Genomic DNA, 16,261 nt, shown 5'->3' with positions numbered 1-16,261 from the left:
GGACTCTGGATGAGGGAGGGGAGCCCTAGGAGGAGGGGGAAGGGTTTGACCCTGAAAGAGGGGAGATGGAGCTGAGATGTGGGGAAGAACTTGTGAGGGTGGTGAGAGCCTGGCCCAGGTTGCCCCGAGAAGCTGTGGCTGCCCCATCCCTGGAGGGGTTCAAGGGCAGGCTGGGCAGGGGCTCGCTCGCTTGTCCTCAGTTCTTCTTGGAGCTGCTCCAGCCATCAGCGATGTGTGCGTGGCGTTTGGCTTTGGTCTCCCAACAAGGCAGTTCCTGAGGCTGCAGGGAGTCTTTCTGAGGATTACTCCTGAAGAAAAGCCCGAGATGAGGCTGCAGATTTACAGCCTGAAGGTGAGTGGCCGTGACTCCCCAAACTCCCCTGTCCTTTCTGTGTCCCAGGGTCCCCATCCCTGCTCAGTGGAGAGACAGGTCAGGTGACCTTCACCCCTTGCAGAACTCCCATCCAGGAAATACTGAGGAGGAGACTTGTTCCATCCAAGAGCAGGTCTGCAAGGGCTCTGCTTTACTCTATCTTAGACCTTCATGTGTGTTTTATGGGTCTGGTGGAGCAGCACATGTGAAGGGCATTTAATGCTTCACCACCATTTTCATGGCTGTAGAGAGAGAGGAGTCCTTTGGCTTTGAGATCATGACGATATCCTTGACCAACAAGCGTAATCCGGTTTTCCTGAGGGTGCAGGCTCTGCTGTTCCAGTGTGTTTATTCTGCCTTCTGAGTCTTTAAGGTTCAGCTGGAAACTTTTAAATGCAACTTCAGCAAGCGTTTGCGTGGTCTTCAGCCTCCTGCCTACCCGAGGCTGCGCCGAGCCCATTAATTGCAGCTTGTGGGATTGTGGCCATGAATATTGATGGTGATGTTATCAAATAATCCATCCCAACCAGTGTCCCCGGCCTCTCACACAGATCCAGTGCCAGCATTCCCATTGACGTCAGGTACTGACCACAAATATCCGAATAACCACCACGTTGTGGGCACTTTTGGTTGGGAATGACAGAAGATGTGTCACGTACACCACAAGCGTGTTTTATTTGGGCGCAACAGGCAGCAGGAAGCCTGGCCAGAGGTCACCCAGCAGCCTCTGGTCACTGCTCACAGATCTCATCAGCTCAGTTGAGGTCCCACCAAATCCTGTGTGACTTCAGTGAGGTCTGCGCGGTGCCTTGGTCGTCCTGAAGGTACCTGCTAGATGATAGGCACAGCAAGAGGAAGCTGATGTGGGAATAGTAATAATAATAATGCGTACTTTGTGAAGAACTTGCTTTTTGGGGAGTATCTAGAAACCCCAACTGGGGGTTTGGTCTCCTTGTGGGAGACACAAATGTAGAAATATGTACAAAGAACCCTGCCCCACAGAGGTTGGGTTCTAAAGAGCCAGCGCTCCTGCCAATGCTTAATTACCGTTCCTTGGCTAATTTCTTGTAGCTACTCTTCCATGTGAAACAGCAGCTGATGTCTCAGAGGGGTGTGCTGCTCGGAAGCTGGTGGACCCTAATGAACAGTCAGGGTTGGAGGTCCCACTGCTGTCCTGTCCCCCCTGCTCCTCATGAGGAGCACCCAGGACATTTGGGTGAAATCTGGTTAAGGAAGGAAGGAAGGAGCCTCTTGGGCTCACCGAGGGTTGTGTTCCTCAGCAGAAGGGAAGTACTCTGGATGATTGGACTCTGCTTTTCAAGACCTTTCAGAGCTTCTCCTGTCCCTCTGCAAGCAGCCAGTGTGAGAGGAGAGTGAAGCTGGGAGCAGCATTTAGCACTGGTTGTGGATGGATGGATGGATGGATGGATGGATGGATGGATGGATGGATGGAAGTGCCAACCACTTTGTTTAGAAGAGCATTCCTGTGCTCTTCATGAATTCACTGCTTGCTTTGATGCCAAAATCTAGCAAATGAGAAGTCAACTCATGGTGCAGGATGTGAGGAAACTCCCAGTGGATTTGAGAAGGTGCTGGACCCTTTGCACTGTCCCATCATCTCCTCTTGGACGAGGCTCAGGATGGCTGCCGTGCATGGCTCCTGCCACTCTGGGTCAGGTGTTTGGTGTTGTCCATTCATGCAGGGATAGAAATATACCCCAAAAGGATGCATGATGGAGGGGTTGCAGTAGGTGAAATGGGTGCACCTCCTGGTGCTCACCTCCGCTCCCTTTCGCCTTCCAATTTACTCAATATTTTGTGATTTTGGCGTGGATTGCCCTACATCATTTTTCCGCTGGGAAAAGTAGGGTCTTGAGGCAGAGGAGCTACTGGGAAGTAATAAGATTCAAACAATATCCTGAGACCTGCTTTATCTTAGATCTCATTTCTCCCTCAAGTTGCTTGTGTTTCCTGCCAACACCCCTGTGTTACGGCTCTGTAATTCTGACCAGCTGATAGTTCCACTGATGCATTTCACTCCTCATTTAGCCGCTGATGATTTTCTTCTTCTTTTGGTTTTTTTTTTTGCCCCTCCCTGTAATTTGTTCTCCTTCCTAATTACATTATATTACAGTGGAAATCCAATTCTGCCCTGTGGAAGAGGCTGAGCCTTCCTCTGGTGTAGCCTGGTGCAGCCCTGTTCCTTATGTTCATACCATTGGTGGGGATGATTACATTTTTTGGAGAAAAAAAGAGATACAAAGATTTATGTGGTGATTGTACCTGCAGTGCCTGTATTCACCTGTGATCCCTCTGCTGGACTTGTCATGAAGAAGAGTATTTCCAGGGGAGGAAAACCTGGACGGGGAGGTTTTGGGCAAGCGGATAAGCTGCTTTTTGCATGTTTTTAATGCTCTCTCTTGCAAGTTGTGGTTTAACAAACATGTGGCGATTCTTTCGTAGGTGTGTGGGGAGAAGCAGCGCTTCGAGAAGCTGATGGAGCACTTCCGAAATGAGGACAACAATATAGACTTCATGGTGAGTGCTGTTTATCTCCAGCAGGCTTTGGTTGCCGTGTTTACCATGTCTGGTCCTGCAGAGACGTATCTGCCTTCTCATCCTTGGCCTGAAATCACCACAATACAGTGGGATGGTTTTTTTTTTTATATTCCAACGTGCATTTTGTTTTTAGCTTCAGTTCCATTCAGTTACCTCCAGGAAGCACCTCGTACAGTAGTGAAGGTAAGAGGAAAGTCACCTTTTGGTGGTGTGTGTGCTCCTTGGCCGCGGCCAAAGCAGCAGCTTCTGCAATAACCAAAACGCGCGGATTTTGTCCCTGTGCCAACATCCCCGGAGTCACAGACAGGGAAGTGTGGGAGAGACCGGCTGCAGCTGCCGTCTGGCCTTATCTCCTGATAAATATAGCAGTAGTTTGCACCACCTCGGGTTCCTCCGTGTGCATATGCATGGTTCTTCACCCCCATCCGCTTCCCCCGGGGCACGGGAGGGAGGAAGCTCTGGCTGGCACCCACCAGCACCAGCGCCGGCTCACGGGGGGACAGCACGGGGATGGCTGAGGTCACGAGGGTCCTATTTTTAATAGGAAACTTTTAAATATAAGGTTATTCAATGATGAACGTCAACCATGGGCAAGTGTAGGGTGCTGCACCTTTCTTGGGGAGAAATAACCCCCTGCACCAGGACAGGTTGGAGGTGACCTGCTGGAGAGCAGCTCTGAGGGGAAAGACCTGGGGGGGAGTCCTGGTGGACAACAGGATGCCCAGGAGCCAGCAATGGGCCCTTGTGGCCAAGAAGGCCAATGGCATCCTGGGGGGCATCAAGAAGAGCGTGGCCAGCAGGTGGAGGGAGGTCATCCTGTCCCTCTGCTCTGCCCTGGGGAGGCCCCATCTGGAGCACTGGGACCAGTTCTGGGCTTCCCAGTTCCAGAAGGACAGGGAACTGCTGGAGAAGGGACAGCAGAGGGCTACAAAGATGATGAGGGGCCTGGAGCACCTCTCTGCTGAGGAAAGGCTGAGGGAGTTGGGTCTGTTGAGACTGGAGAAGACTGAGGGGGGATCTGATCAACCCCTATAAATACTTCAAGGGTGGGTGTCAGGAGGATGGGGCCAGGCTTTTTTCAGTGGTGCCCAGGGACAGGACAAGAGGAAATGGGCACAACCTTGAACATAAAAGGTTCTACCTAAACCTGAGGAGGAACTTCTTTGCTGTGAGGGTGGCAGAGCCCTGGCAGAGGCTGCCCAGAGAGGTGGTGGAGTCTCCTTCTTTGAAGACATTCAAACCCCCCCTGGACACGTTCCTGAGGATCCAGCTCTGGGTGGACCTGCTCTGGCAGGGGGTTGGAGGAGATGATCTCCAGAGGTCCCTTCCAACTCCATGTCATTTGTGATTCTGTGATCTGACCTGACCCCCTTCTGAGGTTAGAGCAGAGCAGAAGGGCTTCCCACCCGCTGACACTGCCCGGTCTGCCCAGCTGCATCTGTGACACTTACACCCTTTTAGTGCTGAGTTTTTGTGTTAAATACCTCTTTTTGCCAGGAACTGGCTGTTAAAGCACCCAGTGGGGTGTTTCCAACTCTCCGGGCTCGCACTGACGGCCGGGGCAGGCTCACACCCTTGAGGGGACAACACAATGAAAAAGGAGGTGATGTCAGCGAGATAGGATGGACTTTTTCTTGTATTTAAAAAGAAAAATTAGAGTTCCATTGATCCCTGAGATTTTACTCAAGTTGCCAAGCTGCTCCCTGACGTTATGGTTGGTTTTGCTCCTTATTACCCCAGTCCCAGTGAGGACACGCTGGTGCTCACAGTAGACATTCAGGATTCTCAGGGGTAGGCACGCTCTAGTCTGTAATTTAACAGAAAGGTTTGTCAGTCCTCAGCACCCGACACCCTGCTCACGGGGAGGGGGGATGGATTTTGGGGAGCCAGAGAGTAGCACAGTTTTAAAACATCATCCTTCATTTTTATTTAAGCTATAAAACGGTGTATTGTAGGGGTGTAATGGGGAATATGCATCTGGGTGTGTGTCCATTCAAGCCTGATAAGCTGTGAATATTAAATATTCAACTGGATGGCTCATGAGAAAATTCCCTTCTCCTCTCGGGGTTGGAGGTCGTGGTGAAACTTGCTTGAAAAAGGATAAATTGGGGGTTTATTTTTCAGGACTTGCCCAAATACTGATAAAATCTGCGTCTTTGGGGCTTTTCCACCCGCTGAGGGTTTGACTGTATGACAAGCCTGAAGCCGGGAGGGAGGGAGCTCACGACAAACAAGTTGGCGGGTCCTCCCGTTTGTCACCATCTGTCCCTAACGAGCTCCTCGTGCTGGTGGGAGCCCAGGTGGAGGAGCTCGCTGCCACTATAGGGGTGTAATGGGGAATATGCATCTGGGTGTGTGTCCATTCAAGCCTGATAAGCTGTGAATATTAAATATTCAACTGGATGGCTCATGAGAAAATTCCCTTCTCCTCTCGGGGTTGGAGGTCGTGGTGAAACTTGCTTGAAAAAGGATAAATTGGGGGTTTATTTTTCAGGACTTGCCCAAATACTGATAAAATCTGCGTCTTTGGGGCTTTTCCACCCGCTGAGGGTTTGACTGTATGACAAGCCTGAAGCCGGGAGGGAGGGAGCTCACGACAAACAAGTTGGCGGGTCCTCCCGTTTGTCACCATCTGTCCCTAACGAGCTCCTCGTGCTGGTGGGAGCCCAGGCAGAGGAGCTTGCTGCCATGGTGTTAAAGCTGGAGTAATTCAAGGATTTCTAAGGATAAACAAAGAGCTGTTCCTGCAGGAGTGGGCTTTCCTGCTGCCCTCAGTGGAGGAGGCGAGAGGCGCCCAGGAAGGTGGAGCTGGAAGGGGCTGTGGTTAATCGCGTGGATGGACAGGGAGGAACGAGCACCAAAAAGGCAGAAGTCTTTTTAGAGAAGGTTCCTGTTGTTGACTTACCTCATTTCGAAAGCAACTCCCTTAGATTAGTTTTCTCTGACTTTTTGATAAATTCCTCAGTTGTGTACGTAAGGAGCTGAGGAAGGAAATGAGAATTTGGCCCTCACGTAGCAAGTACAACAAAAGCTCTTTTGAAACAGGGGAATTTGGCTCTGGGTGGTGGGACGGGACAGCGGGGTCCTGCTGGCAAAGGCCAGTACCAGCTGTAGGAGGAACTGGGGATCACCACAGGAACTGGAAAAGAGTCCTGCAAAGACTGAAGTTTGGTTTCCAGCTCCCTAAATGGGGTTGTTTGTGTAAGATATGGGTAGACACCAAGAGGTGGGGACGAGGCATAGCAGGAGCTCCTGGACGAATCTTTAGACCATCTTCCTTGGAGTTATCGCTGCTTTCAGTCTCACAACTTTGCATTGTCTAGGGTTATAAAGTCATTTTGGAAACAGCTGGGTGGGGTCTACATGGGAAGATGTATCTGTAGATGTCCCTGTGGCCACGATTCCTCCAAAACCAGGCAGAACTGGGCAGGTCAGCTGGGAAAGGTCTTATGGCAGCTCAGTGGCTGCCAGGAACTCTGGCTGAAAGGAGCCACCTGGGACAACCCGGCCAGACCTGTAGCCAAAGACCACCATGCAGCAGGTGCCTGCCCCCAGGTTTATTCTCTGGGCCCTGTAGTGGATCATAGAGAATTGGCCAATCTTTTGTAGCAAACTGGGGGGCCGGAGAGTGACCTTCAGCTCTTTCTGCCCACAGAATGACCCAGAGACGTGGGGTCTCCTGGAGGCTTGTCCTGCAGGTAAAATCAGGTTGCTTCAATATTATCTTTTCAGTTTTGCTCTATGAATCTGGGAAGCATCTCAGTGGATGCTGAGAAGCTGGTATTCCCCCTGTCACGGTGTTTCTAGCAGGATGGGCTTTTGTCCTTCAGAAACCCAGCAAGGAGCAGTCAAACCCTCTCTTCAAGCAGCTCAGAAGGTGCCAGACGTGGTCATCTGTGAGCTCAAAGAGGGTTGGGGCGCTTGTGCAGAGCAGGGTTTGGCCGTGTCCCACATTCAAATAAAGGGCAAACAAACCTTTTGGGGTTTGTAGCCCAATTCCTGCCACTCTGCAGGTTTCCCCCAGGGCTCCTGCTGCTCACGACCCGCTTCGCTCGAGAGACGCTGCCTTTCCTTCACTGTGTTGGGACACGTTTGGATGCCAACTCCTATGATCTGGTCCCTCGTTCGGTTACCAAACCACAGCTTTGGAAATATGCTTTCTGCACACAACAAAGCGCCTTCTGTGAAAGTCCCGTTTCCTCAGCTCGGGGGTTCCAGTTGCAAAATTAATCTCACTTTTACGGGCTGTTTCAGAAACAGCATTGTTTTGTTAAGAGCTTGTGTGCTTGTACGATGTCTGGCCCTGCGAGCTGGCATGGAAAGCCTTCACCGGCACGCAATAAAGGTGGACTCTGCAGACATGACTTAATTTCTGGAACCCGTGTTTGCCTTTATCACAGCAGACAAACACCCCGTTAAGCCTGGGTCCAGCACCGGCTTGGAAATAAGCTGCAGAATGAGCAAATCCTGATTTCCCCTTGTAGTAACCCCAAGGAAATGTGGTTGTTGGCTGTGCCTGACCCATGGGGTCCCGGGAGAGCCCGCTCCGACCCTGTGCCAGGGCTTTCGGGGGGCAGCCGGGGCCGTGCCGTCGCCTTCTCTCACGTACAGCTCTTCTCCTTGCAGGTGGCCTGCATGCAGTTCATCAACATCGTTGTCCACTCGGTGGAGGACATGAACTTCAGAGTCCACCTGCAGTACGAGTTTACCAAGCTGGGCCTGGACGAGTACCTGGATGTGAGTACCACCCGTGTCCCCACCACCCCATCCTGCCTGGGGCTGCAGGGTGGCCTCAGAGGGTCCTGTGGCCATGGAGACTCCACACCATGTCCCCCAGTGCTGCCCAGCCCAGCCTTAAACCTCCTTAAACCCCCTCATCCGAGAGCTTTTGGGAGGGCAGAGCAGGGTTTGAGCAACCTGGTCTAGCAGGAGGTGTCCCTGCCCATGGGGGTTGGAGCTCGATGGTCTTTAAGGTCCCTTCCAACCCAAACCATTCTGTGATTCTATAGTCTCGGCTAAAAATGCAGTGCCTTGGCCACTGATTGGGGGCTGTGGCCTGGAGCCACCCCTGCTGAAGGAAAATCAGCTGCAACTGACTGCAATTACACCCCGGGAGCTAAATTTGTAGCTCTGCTGGATAACAAAGGGAGGATGAACCACAGCCGTCCTTGCCCGCGCCACGTCCCCGACCTCCAGCCATGGGCCTCGTGTAGGCCCCGTGCTGCCGGGGACCCCTCCGTCTCCACGGGATGAAAATCCTCCGTCGAGTTTCCTGACAGCCAGGCTTTTCCTGGCGTCCCGTGGGAAATGCTGGCTTCCAGGAGAAAGCTGCTTTTATATTTCCCTTTCTTGTGTTTTTCTCCCCGTCCCTGCCCTTGGGAGCGCAGACATGGAACGGGGCGGCTGTTGGTGAGGGGTTGGGTTGTCCCTGCTGGCTCTGTACCCGGGAGAGAGGGTTCTTTGCTCTCTGCAAGAAGTATTTGTGTAGGGTGATACTGAGCATGGGGGCTGCTTGGGGTCCCAGGGGTATAGCCACCAGCCCTGCAGCCCGTGAGGAACAGGCAGAGGAGTTCAAAGCCTGCTCTGATGTTATCTTTGGAGATAAAAACACCCTCATTTTGAACACAGCAGACTCAGAGCCAGGTCAGCCAGAGCGATGGGAGCATTTACTTTGGGCCATGCCGGCTGCTTTGAACCCAAAGTGATGGCCTCACCTCTGCCTACCGCCCACGGCAGCTCAGTGGCTGCCAGGAACTCTGGCTGAAAGGAGCCACCTGGGACAACCCGGCCAGACCTGTAGCCAAAGACCACCATGCAGCAGGTGCCTGCCCCCAGGTTTATTCTCTGGGCCCTGTAGTGGATCATAGAGAATTGGCCAATCTTTTGTAGCAAACTGGGGGGCCGGAGAGTGACCTTCAGCTCTTTCTGCCCACAGAATGACCCAGAGACGTGGGGTCTCCTGGAGGCTTGTCCTGCAGGTAAAATCAGGTTGCTTCAATATTATCTTTTCAGTTTTGCTCTAGGAATCTGGGAAGCATCTCAGTGGATGCTGAGAAGCTGGTATTCCCCCTGTCACGGTGTTTCTAGCAGGATGGGCTTTTGTCCTTCAGAAACCCAGCAAGGAGCAGTCAAACCCTCTCTTCAAGCAGCTCAGAAGGTGCCAGACGTGGTCATCTGTGAGCTCAAAGAGGGTTGGGGCGCTTGTGCAGAGCAGGGTTTGGCCGTGTCCCACATTCAAATAAAGGGCAAACAAACCTTTTGGGGTTTGTAGCCCAATTCCTGCCACTCTGCAGGTTTCCCCCAGGGCTCCTGCTGCTCACGACCCGCTTCGCTCGAGAGACGCTGCCTTTCCTTCACTGTGTTGGGACACGTTTGGATGCCAACTCCTATGATCTGGTCCCTCGTTCGGTTACCAAACCACAGCTTTGGAAATATGCTTTCTGCACACAACAAAGCGCCTTCTGTGAAAGTCCCGTTTCCTCAGCTCGGGGGTTCCAGTTGCAAAATTAATCTCACTTTTACGGGCTGTTTCAGAAACAGCATTGTTTTGTTAAGAGCTTGTGTGCTTGTACGATGTCTGGCCCTGCGAGCTGGCATGGAAAGCCTTCACCGGCACGCAATAAAGGTGGACTCTGCAGACATGACTTAATTTCTGGAACCCGTGTTTGCCTTTATCACAGCAGACAAACACCCCGTTAAGCCTGGGTCCAGCACCGGCTTGGAAATAAGCTGCAGAATGAGCAAATCCTGATTTCCCCTTGTAGTAACCCCAAGGAAATGTGGTTGTTGGCTGTGCCTGACCCATGGGGTCCCGGGAGAGCCCGCTCCGACCCTGTGCCAGGGCTTTCGGGGGGCAGCCGGGGCCGTGCCGTCGCCTTCTCTCACGTACAGCTCTTCTCCTTGCAGGTGGCCTGCATGCAGTTCATCAACATCGTTGTCCACTCAGTGGAGGACATGAACTTCAGAGTCCACCTGCAGTACGAGTTTACCAAGCTGGGCCTGGACGAGTACCTGGATGTGAGTACCACCCGTGTCCCCACCACCCCATCCTGCCTGGGGCTGCAGGGTGGCCTCAGAGGGTCCTGTGGCCATGGAGACTCCACACCATGTCCCCCAGTGCTGCCCAGCCCAGCCTTAAACCTCCTTAAACCCCCTCATCCGAGAGCTTTTGGGAGGGCAGAGCAGGGTTTGAGCAACCTGGTCTAGCAGGAGGTGTCCCTGCCCATGGGGGTTGGAGCTCGATGGTCTTTAAGGTCCCTTCCAACCCAAACCATTCTGTGATTCTATAGTCTCGGCTAAAAATGCAGTGCCTTGGCCACTGATTGGGGGCTGTGGCCTGGAGCCACCCCTGCTGAAGGAAAATCAGCTGCAACTGACTGCAATTACACCCCGGGAGCTAAATTTGTAGCTCTGCTGGATAACAAAGGGAGGATGAACCACAGCCGTCCTTGCCCGCGCCACGTCCCCGACCTCCAGCCATGGGCCTCGTGTAGGCCCCGTGCTGCCGGGGACCCCTCCGTCTCCACGGGATGAAAATCCTCCGTCGAGTTTCCTGACAGCCAGGCTTTTCCTGGCGTCCCGTGGGAAATGCTGGCTTCCAGGAGAAAGCTGCTTTTATATTTCCCTTTCTTGTGTTTTTCTCCCCGTCCCTGCCCTTGGGAGCGCAGACATGGAACGGGGCGGCTGTTGGTGAGGGGTTGGGTTGTCCCTGCTGGCTCTGTACCCGGGAGAGAGGGTTCTTTGCTCTCTGCAAGAAGTATTTGTGTAGGGTGATACTGAGCATGGGGGCTGCTTGGGGTCCCAGGGGTATAGCCACCAGCCCTGCAGCCCGTGAGGAACAGGCAGAGGAGTTCAAAGCCTGCTCTGATGTTATCTTTGGAGATAAAAACACCCTCATTTTGAACACAGCAGACTCAGAGCCAGGTCAGCCAGAGCGATGGGAGCATTTACTTTGGGCCACGCTGGCTGCTTTGAACCCAAAGTGGTGGCCTCACCTCTGCCTACCGGCCACAGAGCTGGTGGCCACCGTGGGCAGCAGCTGGGTTGGCCCCACCAGCCTCACACCGTCCCAGGGCTGGGCCAAGCACAGAGGAAAGCAGTAGTATCCTCTGTCAACACAGGTACCAACACCCCACCATGAGACCTTCACACCACAGCTGGCTCAGCTTGGCTGGCACAGTGTGACCTGCCTTGGCAACAGCACCTTGCCACAGCCCCTTCGTTCTCACCTCCTATGGCAGCTTTGGGGCATTCCCACCCAACGACACATCCAGAGTGAGAAAAACACCATTTTCTTTCTTCCATTGGATTTGTGGCACAGCAAGATCAAGGACAAGGTGCCAGAAAGAAGAACCAGGGAGACCTTATAGCAACCTTCCAGTCCCTCAAGGGGCTCCAGGAAAGCTAGGGAGGGACTCTGGATGAGGGAGGGGAGCCCTAGGAGGAGGGGGAAGGGTTTGACCCTGAAAGAGGGGAGATGGAGCTGAGATGTGGGGAAGAAGTTCTTTGGTGTGAGGGTGGTGAGAGCCTGGCCCAGGTTGCCCCGAGAAGCTGTGGCTGCCCCATCCCTGGAGGGGTTGAAGGGCAGGTTGGAGGGGGCTTGGAGCAACCTGGTGTGGTGGGAGGTGTCCCTGCCCAGGGCAGGGGGTGGCACTGGATGGTCTTGAAGGTCCCTTCCCACCCAAACCATTCTGTGATTCAATGTTGGGTCTTAAAAAAATGACTACTTATCACTTAAGACCCCAGCTAACGTTAACATGTGAGGTGTTTTCTGGGGTGAAGGAATTGCCCTGAGCTCCCACCGCTCTCCCACCCTGTTTGCTGTCTGTGCCCCTCCTCCCGCATTCTGTGATTCAATGTTTGGTCTTAAAAAAATGACTATTTATGACTTAAGACCCCAGCTAACGTTAACATGTGAGGTGTCTTTTTTGGGGTGAGGGAATTGCCCTGAGCTCCCACCGCCCTCCCACCCTGTTTGCTGTCTGTGCCCCCTCCTCCCATCCCTTCCCACCCAAATCATTCTGTGATTCAATGTTTGGTCTTAAAAAAATGACTATTTATGACTTAAGACCCCAGCTAACGTTAACATGTGAGGTGTCTTTTTTGGGGTGAGGGAATTGCCCTGAGCTCCCACCGCCCTCCCACCCTGTTTGCTGTCTGTGCCCCCTCCTCCCATGACAGGCAGCCCCTACCAAGTGACACCCTTGTCTCCTTGGATTTGCAGAAACTCAAACACACGGAGAGTGACAAACTGCAGGTGCAAATCCAGGCGTACCTGGATAACGTTTTTGACGTGGGAGCTCTACTGGAGGATGCCGAAACCAAGAATGCAGCCCTGGAAAGAGTCGAAGAACTGGAAGAAAACATTTCCCATGTTAGTACCTCCCTTTGTCACCTTTGTCTCTGAACTTATATTTCAAACCTCGTGTTCTGCATGGTTTAGTCAACAGGTGCTCCAGGTGGAGTCCCTTGGTGCCCAGAGCCTCTGCACAGAGTTCCCTTATGAGCTGGGGAAGCTAATTTACCTTCAAAATTGCAAATTCCTCAGCGATGCAATGCTGGTAAATAGAGCAGATGACCATCCCTTCAGTGTCTCAAAAGACATTACTGGGCTCCAGAAGGAAGGGACTGAAAACCAGCACTGTGCAGACACTCAGTGTTTGCTCAATTCAGTGTTTGCTCATGGCTTTTCTGTCCCGTACCTTCTTGGCGTCAATGACTTCAGTCCAGAAAACATGGCCTGGCAGTTGTCAAATCCAAGTGTTTTTCCATACTTAAAAAAAAAATCGTGAGAAGAGGCCCAACTAAAAAGTAAAATTACTGAACAGAAAATTGGTTCTGTTTTACCTCAAACCGGGACAGTCATCATTCTCGTACCATTCCCATGCCATCACTTAGAATAAATCTTATGAAGACTTGTCAAATCCAAGTGTTTTTCCATACTTAAAAAAAAAATCGTGAGAAGAGGCCCAACTAAAAAGTAAAATTACTGAACAGAAAATTGGTTCTGTTTTACCTCAAACCGGGACAGTCATCATTCTCGTACCATTCCCATGCCATCACTTAGAATAAATCTTATGAAGACTGGTTGAAGGAGCTGGGGCTGTTTAGTTTGAGGAAGAGGAGGCTGAGGGGTGACCTCATCACTCTCTGCAACTGCTTGAAAGGACACTGTAGAGAGGTTGGTGCTGGTCTCTTCGCACAGGTAGTTAGTGATAGAACAAGAGGGAATGGCTTCAAGCTGCAACAGGGTAGGTTTAGACTGTTACCAAACAATTCTTCCCAGAAAGAGTGGTCAGACACTGGAATAGGCTGCCCAGGGAGGGGGTGGAGTCACCATCCCTGGCTGTGTTTAAGAGTCGTTGAGATGTAGTTTTGGGGGATATGGTGTAGGGGAGAACTTTGTAGAGTAGGGTTGATGGTTGGACTTGTTGATCCCAAGGGTCTTTTCCAACCTGAATGATTCCATGATTCTATGAAATAGGTTCTTAAAACAACTTGCTGTGCAGTATTTGCCCCTCTGAGGTGCCCTTCAGCTGGAGACAAGTGATTCAGTAGAAATGCACTGTTTCCTTCCCGCATCTACTCCTTTTAGCTGGTTAGAAACTTCCTGGTTTACTTGAGTGGAACATTTTGAAAGGCTTGCTTCTGATCTCCTGTTCCATAAACTGGACTCATCCCAAGAGCATGGACGTGATTCTCTGTCATGTGTTGACAGAAAGACTAATAATAGAATTGCAGAAGTTGTGTCTCCAAACCACAGCCACTGGTGCCACCTCACCACCTCTGCAGCCTCGCCTGCCTTGGCGTGGTCGGTGGTGATGGAAAAAGCCAGCAAGAACTGCAGAGCTTACGGATCTCAGGCTTACAGGGCCAGCAAAAAATAAAAATTAAGCGAAAGACCATGCCAGAAAAAAAAATATAAATAATTTCATTAATTCCTAATCAAATTAGCCTCATTGTGAGAGGTGGGGTTTAGAGGTTCCACCATTTCAGCAGCTGTTGGTTTTGCAACGGTGCCACTGTTGTGTTCTGTGGGGTTTTAGGGTTTCAGATCAGGCTTAATATGAAAATAATTGCATTTTAAGTGCTATATTATAGAGTAGGCTGTTACCTGGACAGGTTCATAGCCGTGGTCCGGCCGGGGTGCTGCTGGTGATAGACCTCATCATCAGAGAAACCTTCATCAGGGCACTCAGTGCTCCCCAGTCACTTGCAGGAACCCACTCTCTTACCAAGAAAGACTTCAGGGTTTGGTGGAATATCAATAATTTCCTACCTACCATTGCTTCAGCAAGCCTTCCTGACATTGTGGCTGAGAAAACTGCTGTTACCCACTTATATCATCTGTTTCTTTTACGAATGATAGTTATCGGAAAAACTCCAAGATACGGAGAACGAAGCCATGGCGAAGATTGTGGAACTGGAAAAACAACTTATGCAAAGAAACAAAGAACTGGATGTGATTCGGGTAAGTGTGAGGGGGAAGCCCTGGCGGGGTGCCACACTTCAGGGGAGCCATCTCCTCTGCCCTTGGTGGGTGGGAGGCAATGGCTCTTTTAACGGGCAGGTGACTTCTGGGACCTTCCTGATTTTGAACCTGGGCCAGATTTCAGGTAGAATTACCAGTGTGTGTACTCAAAGATGGACATAAAGCTCTTTGGACGTGCCAGCAAATTGGTGAATGAGATGGGTACGGGTCTGCAGCATCTTGGGTACAGGTCTGCAGCATCTCTGTTGGGAGTCTTTCACCTGTGGTTGGCTGCAGAGGGGTGTTGGAGGTGGACATGGAGTCCTGTTCGGAGTCTTTCACCTGTGGTTGGCTGCAGAGGGGTGTTGGAGGTGGACATGGAGTCCTTCAGACCTGGGCTGCACTAGCAGCAGGATGGGAGCCAGTGCCCTCTCTGTGCTGTCAAGCACAGCCAGCTTTTTGTGCCAATCCGAGGGGTGTTGGAGGTGGACATGGAGTCCTGCAGACCTGGGCTGCACTAGCAGCCAGTGCCCTCTCTCTGTGCTGTCAAGCACGGCCAGCTTTTTGTGCCCAATCTAGACTCATTACCTTGGTGTACGACAAAAATTATTAGTGCAATGTTAACTAACTTCAGCCTAAATGTCATCCCAAAGTGTGGTGCTTCTCCCCTCCATATCAGGAGCTTTGTTCCTGCTTCCCTTTACGGGCCAACATCTGCTGATAGGTAGAGCAACCAGCAAGGCATCAGATGCTCTCTGTTAAAGTCACAGTCGAGGTAGCACACCTCCACTAGATGTTTAAGAAATGGGAGACATCATGAAAAAGTGATGGTGAGGAATTCTGTCCCCCCAGAGGTTGGTGCCCACAGGTGAGATTTCTCAGTGCTGCCCACAGCCTGGCTGCTGGCATGGAAAAAACACGAAATTCATTCTTCCTCACCAAGAAAGACTCATGGTTTGCACCAAAGCTGTTTGTAAGATAGAGCCTGGTGGTGCCGGGACCGTCCCGCGTCAGGCTGTTCCACGTTTCTGCTGTTGCTGTTGTGTTTCGTGAGTACAAGTGCAAACCCCTTGTTTCTGTGGCGCTCTCAGGAGATCTACAAAGATGCAAATACCCAGGTTCACACCTTGAGGAAAATGGTGAAAGAGAAAGAAGAAGCCATCCAGCGACAGTCAACACTGGAGAAGAAGATCCATGAACTGGAGAAGCAGGGGACCATTAAGATCCAGAAGAAAGGTGATGGTGACATCTCTATCCTCCCGGTCGCTCTGGCCTCTGGGATGGTGCCAGCAGGCTCAGAGGCCGGGGCTGGCACGTGTGTCGCGCCAGTCGCTGGAGCTGCATCTTCAGTACCGTTGCCACCACCTCCACCACCATTACCCACCGTAGCAGCGGCGTCTGAGGCAGGTGAGAAGGGTTTAGTCCCCGAGATGTGGGCTGGAGGTGGAGTTGGCTGTGCTGGGGACAGTCCCATCAGCCTTATGCTGATGGAACCACCTTGAGTTGTAACGAGCCTGCAGGTCACCTTGGAGCAGCCGAGGATGCTGAGGTCCCCAGCGCTGTCACTCATGGGTGGCTCCACTCATGGGTCACTCATGGGTAGAAGAAGCACTAACTTCTTTCGTTAGGGTGATTTCCTCCTGTGTTAATGCACTGAATGTTTGGTGAAGGCTCCAATGAACACTAGGGCCAGTAGAGTGGTGGAGAGGAGATGTATAGAAGGAACAAGGTGGATGTTGTGACTTTTTCTCCACGTGCTTGTGATATTTCCATCGGTGTTCTTGGAAATACCTCGTTTTTCCTTCTTTTTACAGTGCAAAACGGTCCCGTGTCGGTGCCGATGCCGCCTCCGCCGCCGC

General features: G+C 51.8%; 1 protein-coding gene across 1 annotated transcript in view; it reads left to right on the top strand.

Moving 5' to 3' along the window:
• LOC106896991 (formin-like protein 2) overlaps nucleotides 1-16,261 on the top strand; it is a 93,671-nt gene that overhangs the window by 59,642 nt on the left and 17,768 nt on the right. The window contains 5 exon segments of the mRNA XM_014957337.1: nucleotides 7,559-7,669; nucleotides 12,156-12,305; nucleotides 14,301-14,402; nucleotides 15,494-15,809; nucleotides 16,217-16,261. The exon segment at nucleotides 16,217-16,261 is cut by the window's right edge and continues 5 nt beyond it. Coding sequence (XP_014812823.1) covers nucleotides 7,559-7,669; nucleotides 12,156-12,305; nucleotides 14,301-14,402; nucleotides 15,494-15,809; nucleotides 16,217-16,261 — 724 coding nt within the window.

This window comes from Calidris pugnax, unplaced genomic scaffold (genome assembly GCF_001431845.1).
Source record: "Calidris pugnax isolate Ruff unplaced genomic scaffold, ASM143184v1 scaffold256, whole genome shotgun sequence".
NCBI classification, from domain to species: domain Eukaryota; kingdom Metazoa; phylum Chordata; class Aves; order Charadriiformes; family Scolopacidae; genus Calidris; species Calidris pugnax.
Note: the sequence above shows the minus strand (reverse complement) of the source record. Positions and strands in the feature narration are given on the sequence as shown.